The 14,497-nt window shown below is 44.3% G+C and overlaps 1 protein-coding gene across 2 annotated transcripts in view; it reads right to left on the reverse strand.

The window, feature by feature from the left end:
• Nucleotides 1-14,497, reverse strand: part of ABL1 (ABL proto-oncogene 1, non-receptor tyrosine kinase) — a 144,415-nt gene that overhangs the window by 27,397 nt on the left and 102,521 nt on the right. For both annotated transcript variants that reach the window (XM_066366890.1, XM_066366891.1), the window contains exons 2-3: nucleotides 4,007-4,180; nucleotides 3,143-3,438 (exon numbers count right to left, since the gene is read on the reverse strand). In XM_066366890.1, the coding sequence (XP_066222987.1) occupies nucleotides 3,143-3,438; nucleotides 4,007-4,180 (470 nt within the window). The remainder of the gene's footprint in view (nucleotides 1-3,142; nucleotides 3,439-4,006; nucleotides 4,181-14,497) is intronic.

A 14,497-nucleotide genomic window follows, 5' to 3' on the forward strand; every position in this document is an offset into this window, starting at 1 on the left:
CAGGGGCTGACTCTCAAACTCTGCAAATCATGCATCCCACACATAGATCTTGCTCTTTCCCTTTGAGTAGACCAGGCCGGCCTCCATCTGCCTGCAAGGATGCTGACTAAACAACTCCAGAGAAAAGAGACCACTGCCTTGTTCACTACAAATCTCAACGGATGGCATGGTGCAGCAGGCTTACCTTGTATAAACAGCACCAAAGAGAAGCAATGTGGCAGCTGCATGAAATCACCCTCTCTAGGTTCACTCTGCTGTTCTAAGTCATTAAAAAGCCACCCTTGGTGTCTGAAGGCAAGGTTTTAAAGGGCCCACCACCCTGGAATACATCCTGCAAAATGGAAGGACCTCGCTCACCATCTGGGATAGGAACAATGACCCAAAAAGCAAACTCCTAAGACTAACCTCCACACATCAACAGCAGACTATGCTGTCTGTCGTACAAACTACAGTGCTGATACAAAGATGTCTGCCATTGCAAAAAGCATCAGATAGATACTGGCAACAGGACTTTGGCCACAAGCCGTTAACGTGTGAAAAAAGAACATTAAATATGTATATTATAGACACACACAGTATGTGCATTTGTATGAATGTGTGAGGATAGTCATAAAAACGCTAAAGAAAAGCCCTACTAGATATTAAAATATTACAAGGCCATGATTAATTAAAAGTCTGGTATTGGCACACGTATGCACAGACAGACCGACCAATGAAAGAGAGATCAAAAGACCTAAATACGTGTGTAAATTTGGTGTATTTAAGATATGTAGGAAAAGATGAGTTTAATAAATGGCATAGGGATCACTCAAAATATGATACATGCACATGAAACATAACAAGATATGAGCTTTACTCATCAGTAAGAAATGTTTTCCCAAGTCCGCTAACACGCTGCTGAGGGTGAGGAAAGACATGCACTCTCCCACCTTCTGGGAGGAAACCCACTTGCACCATTCCCCCAGAAGGCAACTGGGTGTGGTCTACACAGATGGAATGCAGGGTCTTCCCTCAGGTCTGGCGGCTTCTCTTGCACACACTCCGCTGTCCACTGAGAAGTATGTACAGTGTTTCCACACTGCAGGACACGACCCACCAAGGGGTCTATGAATCAGTTTGGTGGATTATGACCAGAATTTAAAAAACAAAACAAAACTTCAGAAAAGAATAGAATACAAAATATCCGAGTGCATTACATATACTAAGAGTAAAGCAGGGCTTCACAAACCTGTTGTTATTAATGTATTGACTGGTGATATAAAATGTTTTTTAACAGCAAGCCATGATTTTTTAAAAAGGTTTGAAAGCCACCTTATAAGAGCATTATTTATAACAGCATAAGATTGGAAACAACTTAAACATCCACCAGCAGGGGACGGCTTAAATAAATGATGGCCCAGCCACGCTGGGCATCATTAGTAAGAATGAGGCAGCTCGAAATGTGCCGCCATAAACAATCTCCAAAATATATTATCTGGTGGGAAAGCAAAATGCAGGACAGTGTGTAAGATGCACCGTTTTGTTTTTTAAATGTAAACATTGGGTTAACTCTGGAAGAAACTGGTTGCAGTGGTCACCTCTGGGCAGGATACTAAATTAGAAGACAATTACTTTACATGAATTAATTTCCTCCAAGCCATGTGCATGCATTACATATTATTAAAGAATATGCCTGACCAGGCGGTGGCGCAGTGGATAGAGCGTAGGGCTGGGATGTGGAAGACCCGGGTTCGAGACCCCGAGGTCGCCAGCTTGAGCACAGGCTCATCTGGTTTGAGCAAAAAGCTCACCAGCTTGAGCCCAAGGTCGCTGCCTCGAGCAAAGGGTTGCTCGGTCTGCTGAAGGCCCGCGGTCAAGGCACATATGAGAAAGCAATTAATGAACAATTAAGGTGTTGAAACGTGCAAGGAAAAACTAATGATTGATGCTTCTCATCTCTCCGTTCCTGTCTGTCCCTGTCTATGCCTCTCTCTGACTCTCTCTCTCTGTCTCTGTAAAACAAACAAACAAACAAACAAAACAAAAAAAGAATACACACACCATCTGGCCCCACCCCCACAACCCGCCTCGCCACACCCTCAGCGACAGAGCAGCAGTGCAGCAGAACAGACCGGGATCGCAGCTTAGTGCCATCAACACTCGCTAGGTAACCTGGGCAAGAAATGCCCCCCCTCTTGAGCATCCATTCCTTAATGCAAAAATGCAGATGACAGCAATACCTGTCCTGAAGAATGACTGAGGTGAAGTTTAAAAGAGAGAAAGATAGAAAAATGCCCCAGCACACAGCAGGAACTCAGTAAATGCTCCTCCCTCCCTTCCCTTCAGGGACTCTTAAGGACTTTATATGAAAATCACAAAATGATATAGTATATCAACTTCTTTTAAATTTTTGTATTGCAATATTTTATTTTTAAGAGAGAAAGAGGGAGGGAGGGAGAGAAAAGCACTGCTCCACTGTCCCACCCATTCGTGCACTCATTGGTTGACTTCTATGTGCCCCACCGGAGACTGAACCCACAACCTTGGCGTACAGGGACGACGCTCTAGCCAGTTGAGCTACCCATTCAGGGCAGTAGCTCCACTTCTTTACAAAACTACAGTTTGGGTTTCAACATCTACAGGTATAACATGATCCTGTTTTTGTATAAAAACTGTGTACAGACACACACACAAACAATTTTATCTACAGAAAGAAGGCTATATATCAGATTTACTTGGAGGAGGTGCTATTAAGGTGGCTTTTCACTTTTAAAATATCCATCTTTGTCTGAATTTTTCTTATTGAAGACAAATTACTATCATAAGGAACTTTTTACAAAGAAGAATCTTAACGTAAGAGGTATGCATGAGGCCCAAGAGATCCCCTACCTATCTTACAGAGCTGCTAACAACAAAAGTCCAGCAGGACAATTTGAGAACCACCCCAGCCCTTGCAGTATCATGCAATCAATCCTCAGTAGAACGACTTTCATAAGGTTAATAAATTGACACCTGCTGTTTACTGGAAAGCTTCTTCAGACATCTTCTTGGCTGAGCTTTGTTCCAGTAACTTACCAACCCAGCAGCAGGCCCTCTGGGTCCTCCTGGCCAAAGACTCCCCTCCCAGCCCGCCCGCCCATCAGCTGCGAGGCTGGGGCCCCACCTTGCCGTCAGAAGCAGTGTTGATCCTGTAGTGGTACACCCTCCCTTCGTATCTCAGTGAGATGGACCTCTGCCCAGGGCTGCTCTCGCTCTCCCGCACCAGGAAGCTGCCGTTGATCCCGCTGCTCAGCAGGTACTCGGCGGCATTGCGGGACACAGGCCCGTGGTACCAGGAATGCTTCTCTAGACTGTTGACGGGGGTGATGTAGTTGCTTGGGACCCACCCTTGGCCATTTTTGGTTTGGGCTTCACACCATTCCCCATTGTGATTGTAGCCTAAGACCCGGAGCTTTTCACCTGCGAAAACAAGAACCAAATCAGACACGTCAGCTTCCAAGGCTGATTCACTCCCACTCACTCAGTCTTGTTTGATTACTAAAAACCTCCAAATTCCTAAGTACCTACACTTCATTGTAACAGTCCACTTCAATATAAGCATTTTAAGTGTGTAAAGAGTACATTTTATATGAAGCTCCCTGTTTGTATTGAATATAGAGATAAAACATAGGGCCTCAGTGTTTATAAATCTATTATTTTTGTTTACTCAAGTGCTTTGTTCCTAATATAATAAAGCTTTTTAGGGGAAAAAATACTTTTTCTTTTTTAAAAAGTGTTTCAGTGTTTGGTCCAGGTGTCTTTTTCAGTAAAAAATAAGGAAGGCTCTGTTTTTGCAAAGGACTACTGTACAGGAATTTCTCTCAAGGGAAATGACTCTCTTATAAAGATGCTGTTATTTTTTTTGGATATTTCTGCATTCCAAACTTTAAATCTGCTTTTTTACTCAGCCAAGGGGTGAACAATCCTGCCACAGTCCCCCCAATCTCTGGCTCCCCACAATGGTCACCTGCTGCCCCGGCCCTTTTACCTTTAGTTATGCTCAGAGTATTATCCCCACTGGCCACGAAGTCATACAGTGCAACGAAAAGGTTGGGGTCATTTTCACTGGGACCAGCAAGAAGGTTTTCCTTGGAGTTCCACCGAGCTGCTTCGCTCAGACCTTGGGGCTCGAAGTCCGACGCAACTGGCCTTTGGAGGGCTTCTGCAAGAGAAACAGGGAAATGAAAAAAAGAATAATTAGGGGGAAAATTAATGTTATTTTCAGTAGCAAAAAAAGTCTGTACTTCCAGAATTATACATCCCTTATTTATTTATTTATTTTACTGGGACAGAGAGAGAGTCAGAGAGAGGGATAGATAGGGACAGGCAGACAGGAACGGAGAGAGATGAGAAGCATCAATCATTAGTTTTTCGTTGTGACATCTTAGTTGTTCAGTGATTGCTTTCTCATATGTGCCTTGACTGTGGGCCTTCAGCAGACCGAGTAACCCCTTGCTCAAGCCAGCGACCTTGGGTCCAAGCTAGTGAGCTTTTTGCTCAAGCCAGATGAGCCCGCGCTCAAGCTGGCGACATTGGGGTCTCAGACCTGGGTTCTCTGCATCCCAGACCGACGCAATATTCACTGCGCCACCGCCTGGTCAGGCTGTTTTGTTTCTTAACACCTGTGTGCATTAGATACTAATAAGAAAGGTGGAGTAAAAAATGGCCTCTTCCTTTCCCAAAGCTTGTGAAAGACACTAAGTATCTGCATTCCAAGGTGATGTTCCCAAATAGTTTAAGCCTTTCAAATTCATTAATTCAGAATGAATTCAGTTAGAAATGGAACAGTCAATCCTCATAAGTCTGCCACTTCTTATGTTATAACATGGAGAGAAAGTTCCTTGCTTTAAAACATTTTAAAATGTATTAAAGTTAACATATGCACATAATTTAAAAATCAAATATTACAGAAGGGCTTTTAATAAAGACCAACGTTTTCCATCCACTCTCTTCTACACCGGGGGCAACAGCTCTTTTTCTTGGTGACCATTTCCCTCTCTCCGAACATAAGCTGTATCACACACCCCCTGCGCCCCTCCCCCAGCTCTCCTGCGCTATCCTCTACTAGGTAGCTTTCTATATTTTTTTGAAACAGACTTACACCTTTTCTTTCTTTCTCTCTCTTTCTTTAAAGATTTTATTTGATTTTACAGAAAAGGGGGCAGCAAGAAGTATCAAATCATAGTTGCTTCACTTTGGTTGTTCACTGCTTGCTTGTTGTATGTGCCTTGACCAGGCAAGCCCAGGGATTCGGACCAGTGACCTTAGTGCTCTAGGTCGACGCTCTATCCACTGCGCCACCACAGGTCAGGCTACACCTTATTTCCTGTTCTACCAGCTAGAGACAGCATCTCTCAACTATACTGCTCACAAAAATTAGGGGCTATTTTATCGTTTCATATTCATTTTGAAATATCCCTTAATTTTTGCGAGCATGTATCTTCCTCATAAGACACGAATGTTATAACCTTCCTTCCAGCTTTCCTCACTCTGTTCGTTGTTACCTTGTGCAAGTTAATAAGTGTCTTCTATTCTGTAGCAATAAAATCTTTCATGTTTTGTATACAGGAAGATTCTAAATGTTGAAAACCAGTCACCATCTCTTGTATTAGGAATGTGTGATTATTAGTCACTGCAGGGTCAAACAGTGCATTATTTTCTCCTGAAGTTTCTTCTTGCCTTTCTTTTTCTTGAACTGTGCTCAAATGCTCTAGAATTTCTCTAATAATTACAAATAGGCACAAGGCTTCTTTGAAACCAGCACATCTACTGCAAGTAGATCTTAGTAGTTGTAAGGATATTATAGAACGAATTCTGAATACCATTTAAGGAAACTACAATAAGAAATCAAACTTTTTTTAAAAAAGAAGGGGATTCTAACTTGAAAAGAATGAAAGGATCTGCCTACCACATGCTTAAGCCAAACCCAAATGGTAACAAAACAAAATTGTTTCAATTTTTCTCTCTATAGATTTAGAGGATGCTCAAATATCTTTTCTTAGGTAATAAAATCTATCTCAAGGATAGGCCTGATTCTGCAGCATTCACTTAAAAGAAAAGAAAGCCCACTGGAGGTACCAAAGATATGTGAGGGACTAAGCTAAACTTCCAGAAACATGACTGGGCAACACTCAGAAATAGACATTCTCTAAAATATCTCTTTGGAATAAACCAACAGAACATAAATAACAAAGGTCTTTCAATTCTAGCTTTTATATTACTGATAAAGTAAACCTTAATTAAAATATGCTCTCCCGCCGCCCTGGAACGTACACTGGCTTGCTCGTCCTGACTGTAGGGCCAAAGCCCACCCTTCCAGTGTCTTCTGCAAGTCCTACCGCACGCACCACCCCCCTCGGCTCACTGTCCGCAGGGGCAGGGAGAATTCCGAGCCATTTGCTATGTATCCTTGTGCATCCCTTCCAACTGTCCACAGTTGCCTTAATCACCCCTAATCCAGTAGCAATTTTTAAAGTTACCTGCCTTTACTGAGTCTGTCTAAAGCATTTATTCTTACAGAAAGAATTCCTTTCACATTTAGATTTCACTGGTTTCATATTAACCAAGTAATTAAAACAAGAAGTATATCTAACCTAAACAGATCTGGAAAGAAACACGATGCTTCAGTGGGGCTGCAACTCCGGTGGCAAGAGCAGTGTTGCGTGTATGGCAGTGGCGTGGGGCCTGTCGCTGAGCTGTGGGGAGGGCAGGCAGGGCAAGGGTCAATTTAGCAAGCCAGTTAAGCAGAAATCACAAGTTATTGCTGTTCTAGTAAGTAAAACTATTAGGTAAAGAGTGATTCTCTTGCCTGACCAGGCGGTGGTGCAGTGGATAGAGTGTCAGACTGAAATGCTGAGGACCCAGGTTCGAGACCCTGAGGTCGCCAGCTTGAGCGCAGGCGCATCTGATTTGAGCAAGCCTCACCAACTTGAGCCCAAGGTCGCTGGCTTGAGTATGGGCTCATCTGGTTTGAGCAAAAGCTCACCAGCTTGGACCCAAGGTCGCTGGCTCGAGCAAGGGGTCACTCGTTCTGCTGAAGGCCCGCGGTCAAGGCACATATGAGAAAGTAATCAGTGAACAACTAAAGTGTCGCAATGCGCAATGAAAAACTAATGATTGATGCTTCTCACCTCTCTCCGTTCCTGTCTGTCCCTGTCTATCCCTCTCTCTCTCTCTCTGTCTCTCTTTGTCTCTGTAAAAAAAAAAAATTTTTTTTAAAGAAAAAAGTTCAGAAGGAACTACACCATAACATGAACAACAGTTAACTAAGGGTAGTGAAAATTTAAATTTTTCTTCATTGTTTTTTTTTTTTTTTTTTTCTGAAGCTGGAAACAGGGAGAGACAGTCAGACAGACTCCCGCATGCGCCCGACCGGGATCCACCCGGCACGCCCACCAGGGGCGATGCTCTGCCCCCCAGGGGGCGATGCTCTGCCCATCCTGGGCGTCGCCATATTGCGACCAGAGCCACTCTAGCGCCTGAGGCAGAGGCCACAGAGCCATGCCCAGCGCCCGGGCCATCTTTGCTCCAATGGAGCCTTGGCTGCGGGAGGGGAAGAGAGAGACAGAGAGGAAAGCGCGGCGGAGGGGTGGAGAAGCAAATGGGCGCTTCTCCTATGTGCCCTGGCCGGGAATCGAACCCGGGTCCTCCGCACGCTAGGCCGACGCTCTACCGCTGAGCCAACCGGCCAGGGCCTCTTCATTGTTTTTCTTCATTGTTTCTGGGGCATATTTCTCACAATGACTGTGGATGTTGTCATTACAAAAAGAGAGAAACTTATAAATAGAAACCAGCTGACACATAATCAATAAGCTAAGGAGGAAAAGTACACTGGGGGAGGAGGGCATCTTCCTCAGCTGTCCTGAAGTACTGGTGTGTTTCCCTCTAGTGTCCCCACCTTGCAGCCATGAGCATGCAACTTTGGCAGACAAGGCCCATACAGGAAATTAAACCAAAGTCATGAATACAGAAATGCGTTTCTTCTCAAATGCCATTTGACCTCTTCTATCAAGCATTCTGCAGCATCTGGATTTGATCAAAATTACATAATCAGGGGAAGTGGCCTGGAAAACACCTGGAATAGGCAGAACATAGATACTCGCCCAGAGGTGACCACCGATTTAAAGTATGGGTTAAGGAGGGGACTGTCCCTAACATGGAGACAGATGCTGGGAATTTCATGTGAAGGGATGAGGCCTTTGTCAGGAAGGAAAGGGCCTCCCACTGCTTTTTGATTCAACAGGACGTGAGGAAATCCAAGGCAGTCTCTCAATTTTCCTTTCCAGTTCTTGCACCATTCCACAAATTAATGGCCAAAGCCCAAAGGGAAGTATTGCTCATGCATGCCTCTGGATCAAGCGGAGCCACAGTCCAACCCCAAAACCTTCCAGTCAATTCCCAATCCAGGCTGATGTCAAAATTGACTCACAATGTATAAATGCCAAGTTCCTTGCTTCATTTCATAGTGAACTATGTTCATCAACCTTAAAAATGATCACAGCTTACAAGGCCAAAGTTGCAGAATGTACTTAAACCTCCCTTGCTTAATACATTAACTTTCTGCCAGTCCCACTAAAAAAGTCCGAAGACTTCCTTAAAAAAAAAAAAAGATGCCCAGCTTGACCAAGCGGTGGCGCAATGGATAGTGTCAGCCTGGGATGCTGAGGACCCAGTTTGAAACCCCGAGGTGGCTGGCTTGAATGCACGCTCATCTGGCTTGAGTGTGGGGTCGCTGGCTTGTGCAAGGGGTCACTCGCTCTGCTGGAGCCCACTGGTCAAGGCACATATGAGAAAGCAATCAATGAACAACTAAGGTGCTGCAACAAATAACTGATGCTTACTCATCTCTCCCCCTTTCTGTCTGTCCTCTCTCGCTTAAAAAAAAAAAAAATGATGCCCAATTAGCTCCTCTCTTCTGCCCGTCTAATGGATCTTGTCGCTATTGTTAAGTCTTGGGAAAGAAGAGTTTAGCAACTGCTATTATTGTGTGTGCGCACGCATGTGTGTTTAGCAAACGTTTTCTGTAGCATCCTTGCTGGTTCATATCTTAAATATATTTAAGATCTGTATCTTCAAAAGTGTCTCTCATTCCATTTAAAACCCTATTGTTACCCTGGCTGGACAGATTGGTTGGTTAGAGCACAGACCTTCTCTGTAGGGGTTGTCATTTTGATCCTTGGTCAAGGCACATATAGAAACAATGTATGTTTCTCTTTCTCTCTCTCTCTCTCCACCATCCTCTCTCCAAAATATGTGAATAAATTTTTTTTAAGTCTTAAAAAAAAAAGATTAAAATAAATAGGCTGACCAGGTAGTGGCACAGTGGATAGAGCATCGACCTGGGATGCTGAGGACCCAGGTTTGAAATCCTGAGGTCTCAGGCTTGAGTATGGAATTGCATACATGACCCCAAGGTCACTGGCTTGAGCCCAAAGGTTGCTGGCTTGAAGTCCAAGGTCAACGGCTTGAGCAAGGGGTCGCTGGCTCAGCTGGAGCCCCTTGGTCAAAGGATATATGAGAAAGCAATCAATGAACAATTAAAGTGCTGCAACTAGGAGCTGATGCTTCTCATCTGTCTCCCTTCCTGTCTCTTTCTTACTTAAAAAAAAAAAAAAGATTAAAATAAATATATAAAATCCTATTTTTATTTCACCATACTGTTAATTAAAAGGTTTCCATCATCAACAAAACTCAGGAAAAGTCATTAATCAACCATGTAAGCACCAAGAATGGTGACATCTACAAACCTCTAAAAAGCTGGGGCTCCAACTATAAAAATATCAAATTGGAAATGCCACAGAATTCACTGGGCCTCTGCATAATTAACTCATTAAGACCGTATTCTAAGAAAATGGGTTGGGTCTTTAAAGTATAATTTAAAGATCATTTGATACAGAATAATCCATTCTTAAAACCGTGAGTCACTGGTCAGAAATGTTTACAAAAGATTCTCTGATAGAGCATATCTGGTGTAGACTTCCAGGGGCTGCTGCCCTGACTCCGCCGCCACTGGCCAACAGGAAGGGAAGGAAAATCTTGTGCACTCCAGGGCCTGGCGAGGCTACTTCACAGTTTGGATGGGAGGGGAGACTGCACCACCAGGAAAAACATCCCTGGGAAACTTCCCACCTTACTGTGGCCACTTGTGCCTAAGGCCGTGGTGCCTTCTGGGGTTCCTCTGCTGTCTCTCTACTGTCCACCCAGAGCACTTTGCGTCCACCAGTTCAGGGTCAGGGAGGGGCGAGAGGGCAGGGCGTGTCAGATGTGATCAACATTCTCTTTGCTTTTGCTCACATTCAATTTCTTAAACCCATGTTGCTTTATTCTTATTTTCTTTGTGGGCCCTTCACTATTATCCTCCAGTGCAAAGAATCTCTGTAATTTAAAAATCTATGAAACAGACTCTCCGAAAAAAGAGGGAAGGCTTCGTGTTTTATTTCCTACTCTGTTCCAACTGATGAGATCATGCTCAGACTATTCTCAAGTCAGTTTCTAAGAGTCTCATACATCTTTTTATAATATGAGCTTGGAGGAAAAGTATTATTTCCCACAATTTGAACTTGATGAGAATAATTTTATCTACAGTCTACATGGTCCTCTGTCATTGACACTCTCACCCAGAACAGCTAAAATTATTTTAAAAACAAGTTTATTAGCTAACAACAGCGTCGGCATTAACTTCACACTCTGAACAAACATTTCCCAGCACCCAACGCTGTGTCAGCTGCCGAGGAGCAGGAAGGGCATGATGGCAATGCTGCAAGGAAGAGCCGCATGCAGGAGAAACACAGGGCCGCAAGCCGAGGTCTATCGGGAGACAATTGCTGTCCTGTTCATTTACAACACAGACACGGGGGGCCGAGAGTCCTTGAGGGGCTAGGGAAGAGGTGACCTGAACAAGATCGTGCCAGCAAGGGAAGCAGGATCTGCAGGAATCCAAGGCCAGCCTGACCCGACAAGGCCACTAAGGAAGGGGGTCTTCGTCTATGCTGTGCAATGGACCTTCCGGTGACGGCCAGGGACTCCCAGAATAAAGCTCACAAATGCATAAATACAAAGGATTGCAAAAGGAAACAATTATATTGAAATAAGTCCTCAAAACTTAAAAAAAACCAAACATGATAGTGCTTCTTTACTAATGCACTCAAAGTAAAACCCTAATTTTCATTAGAGGTTAGTGAAATACAGCTGGAACACCTCCCATCCAAGGACAGGAACCCTGAATTCTATCTCAGGCCCCAGCAGCCGTCCTGGTTGACAACTCCTGCTCTAGAGACCTGGTTCTGGACAACCCCAGTAAGGAGAGGAGCCAAGAAGGCTGCTATAAATTAGTGAGAAGTCTAAATTATACAATTTTCTTTCTCTTTTATTTTTTTTAAATGAAGTTTTATTACATGATAGGTAGTAAGTTATATGGGTCTCTAGAGAAACCTCTTTGAAAAAGCAAAAAGTTAAAAAATAAAGTCATTTAAATTAACCCAAAGTTTACCACTTCCCCTGGAATATTTTTATATTCTTATGACCCTAGCCAATTTTAGAAAACAAAAATCTCCATTCTAACCTCTGTCCTATTTGCAGTTCACATATTAACCTTCATGAAGATACACAGTGTCTGTCCCCCTCCCTCTACCAAAATTAAAAAAAAAAAAGAAAGAAAAGAAATTTTGCATCACCTTCTGAGAGTCTGTTGCAAAGAAGTCTACAATCACTGGAAATGTAACATAAAGAACCACGTAAAATGAGAACCCTCACCTTCACGCCACTCTGAACTCTGTCGTTCACGCCCCTCGGCCCCTCTCATCCCATCAGGTTCACACCCACATCGTGGCCACTCTCCCTCCTAAACCTCCCTGGTCAGGCCTGCCAGTTCTACGCCCTTCCACACCCTTACTGGCTTCTCCTGTGACCCTGCCCACATAATCACCAGAAGGGATATTTCAAAATGAGTATGAATTGATAAAATATCCCCACATTTTTGTGAGCAGTCTAGTAGGCAGTTTACAGATAACATGGGAGACGCCGCTCCTAGCATGTGGCAGTCCCTCACAACGTGGTTGGGGTTGTCTTGCTGGCACCACTGCAGAAGTCTGAGCTCCTACAGCAAGCACATGAGGCTCTTCAGGGGCCGTCTGGGACCATCCTCCCCAATGACCCCTACTGTTCATTCCCCTTCCCTGAAGGCTTTGTAGTCCCCCCCTGCAAACCCTGTTGCACCTCCCTCGCCCGCCTGCCCCCCCTCCCCCCTTGTGCACCTTGCCAAGGGCCATTTCCTCTCCCTGGAGCTCACCCTCCTGACCTCACTACCTCTAATAACCCTCTGATGTGTCCCTCCTCCCTACCACCTCACTCCCAGGTGATCACTTGTCCTTAACCTCATTTGGGTGCTCAGTGTCTGTTTCTGTTACCACCCTGCGACACACATAAAGGAATCTGGTCACTTGTTCCTTGCAGTACAATAAGCCTGGGTTCAGCGGTGGACAAGCCTTGTTCAAATCTTAGCCCATCACATCTGGAAGATGTTCATTTCTGAGCCTCAGTGTCTCAACTGCACAAAAAGGCAACAATAGCATGGACCCTGTCCCTACTTGGGCTGTCAGGAGGACTCAATGCACACTGCATGCAGAGAATTTCTGTACAGATGTCAGGTGTGGTGCCTGACACTAGAGCACTATCGGGCAGTTAATTATTCCTTCTCTTGTTATTGTCACAATAATGTCAACTCCTTTGGGGCAGGACCAAGCATTCTCCTGAGAGACTTCAGCATGTGCCTCATGCAATGTAGGACTGAGCACACTGCTCTGTGTTTATTAAAATGAACTCATATGTAGAACACCCTGCACTTGTTTGTGCTTAGCAACAAGCTGAAATACTAATTTACAATTTAAGAGTGCACCTTAAGTATCTGTTAACCTGTGATAGCAGAATAACAGAAACGACAGACAGTAAAGATGAAAAGCAAATGCACCCTGACCAGGAAAACCTGTATGAAAATTAAGAAATGCAGTAATGTTTTTTAACACACTGTAACCATGGCCCAAACCCTAATACAGGGGTCCCCAAACTACAGCCCGCGGGCCACATTTATCCAGCCATTTATCCGGCCCCTGCCGCACTTCCGGAAGGGGCACCTCTTTTATTGGTGGTCAGTGAGAGGAGCACATTGACCATCTCATTAGCCAAAAGCAGGTCCACAGTTCCCATTGAAATACTGGTCAGTTTGTTGATTTAAATTTACTTGTTCTTTATTTTAAATATTGTATTTGTTCCTGTTTTTGTTTTGTTTTTTAACTTTAAAATAAGATATGTGCAGTATGCATAGGGATTTGTTCATAGTTTTTTTTATAGTCCGGCCCTCCAATGGTCTGAGGGACAGTGAACTGGCCCCCTGTGTAAAAACTTTGGGGACCCCTGCCCTAATATAAAGTGTAACACAGAAGTCCATTTCTCTGTGCTTTCTACACACTTTTATCAGTGGGGGAGAAAAGCTTCCATGAATTGCTGCACGGAGCCAGATTCTACAATACCTGTCCACGGTGAGCCTGCTGACTGGAAAAGTAGTCTTCTGTCGCAGGCCATTTGCAACACATGGAAAGCATCCCACTCTGCCTGCCAGGCCTGAGGTGGTCTGAAAGCCCTCACTTCACATTTCCGGCTCCGTTTATTTTTATTTTTTATTTTTTGTATTTTTCTGAAGTTGGAAACAGGGAGGCAGACAGACTCCCGCATGCGCACGACCGGGATCCGCCCGGCATGCCCACCAGGGGGCGATGCCCTGCCCATCTGGGGTGTCGCTCTGTTGTAACCAGAGCCATTCTAGCGCCTGAGGCAGAGGCCACAGAGCCAACCTCAGCGCCTGGGCCATCTTTGCTCCAATGGAGCCTCGGCTGCGGGAGGGGAAGAGAGAGACAGAGAGGAAGGAGAGGGGGAGGGGTGGAGAAGTAGATGGGCGCTTCTCCTGTGTGCCCTGGGCAGGGATCGAACCCGAGACTCCCGCACACCAGGCCGACGCTCTACCACTGAGCCAACCAGCCAGGGCTCCTGCTCCATTTAGACCAGTCACTGAAGTAGAGGGCTAACCAATGGCAGGCAATTAATTTCCCCAGAACGTCCCATCAGTCATTATTATTTCTATTGCTAACCTAAGTATTAGCTGAATGTGACCCAAAAAAGAGTATTTTGGCTTCCAAAAGCAATAGCTAAGTCTATTCAAGGCCTGCCTTTAGGTATTCAATTTTCAGGTATTCAGTGTACAATGGTATTAGCTAAATTTGAGAACTGGTAAGAGTGGTAAGAATTAGATCTCTAAAGAGAAATTAAGAGTAATAAGGTTAAAGTTAATGCAACAGAACATGATACAAAAGATGATATTTATTGATCCTTTACTGAGGACCAGCACTGTGCCATGTACTTTATCTGCACTAAATCCCCACAAGTAAAGTAAATAAACTCTATTATTACTGCATTTAACAGAGCAGGAAAC

Source organism: Saccopteryx leptura, chromosome 2, assembly GCF_036850995.1.
Source record: "Saccopteryx leptura isolate mSacLep1 chromosome 2, mSacLep1_pri_phased_curated, whole genome shotgun sequence".
Lineage (NCBI taxonomy): Eukaryota > Metazoa > Chordata > Mammalia > Chiroptera > Emballonuridae > Saccopteryx > Saccopteryx leptura.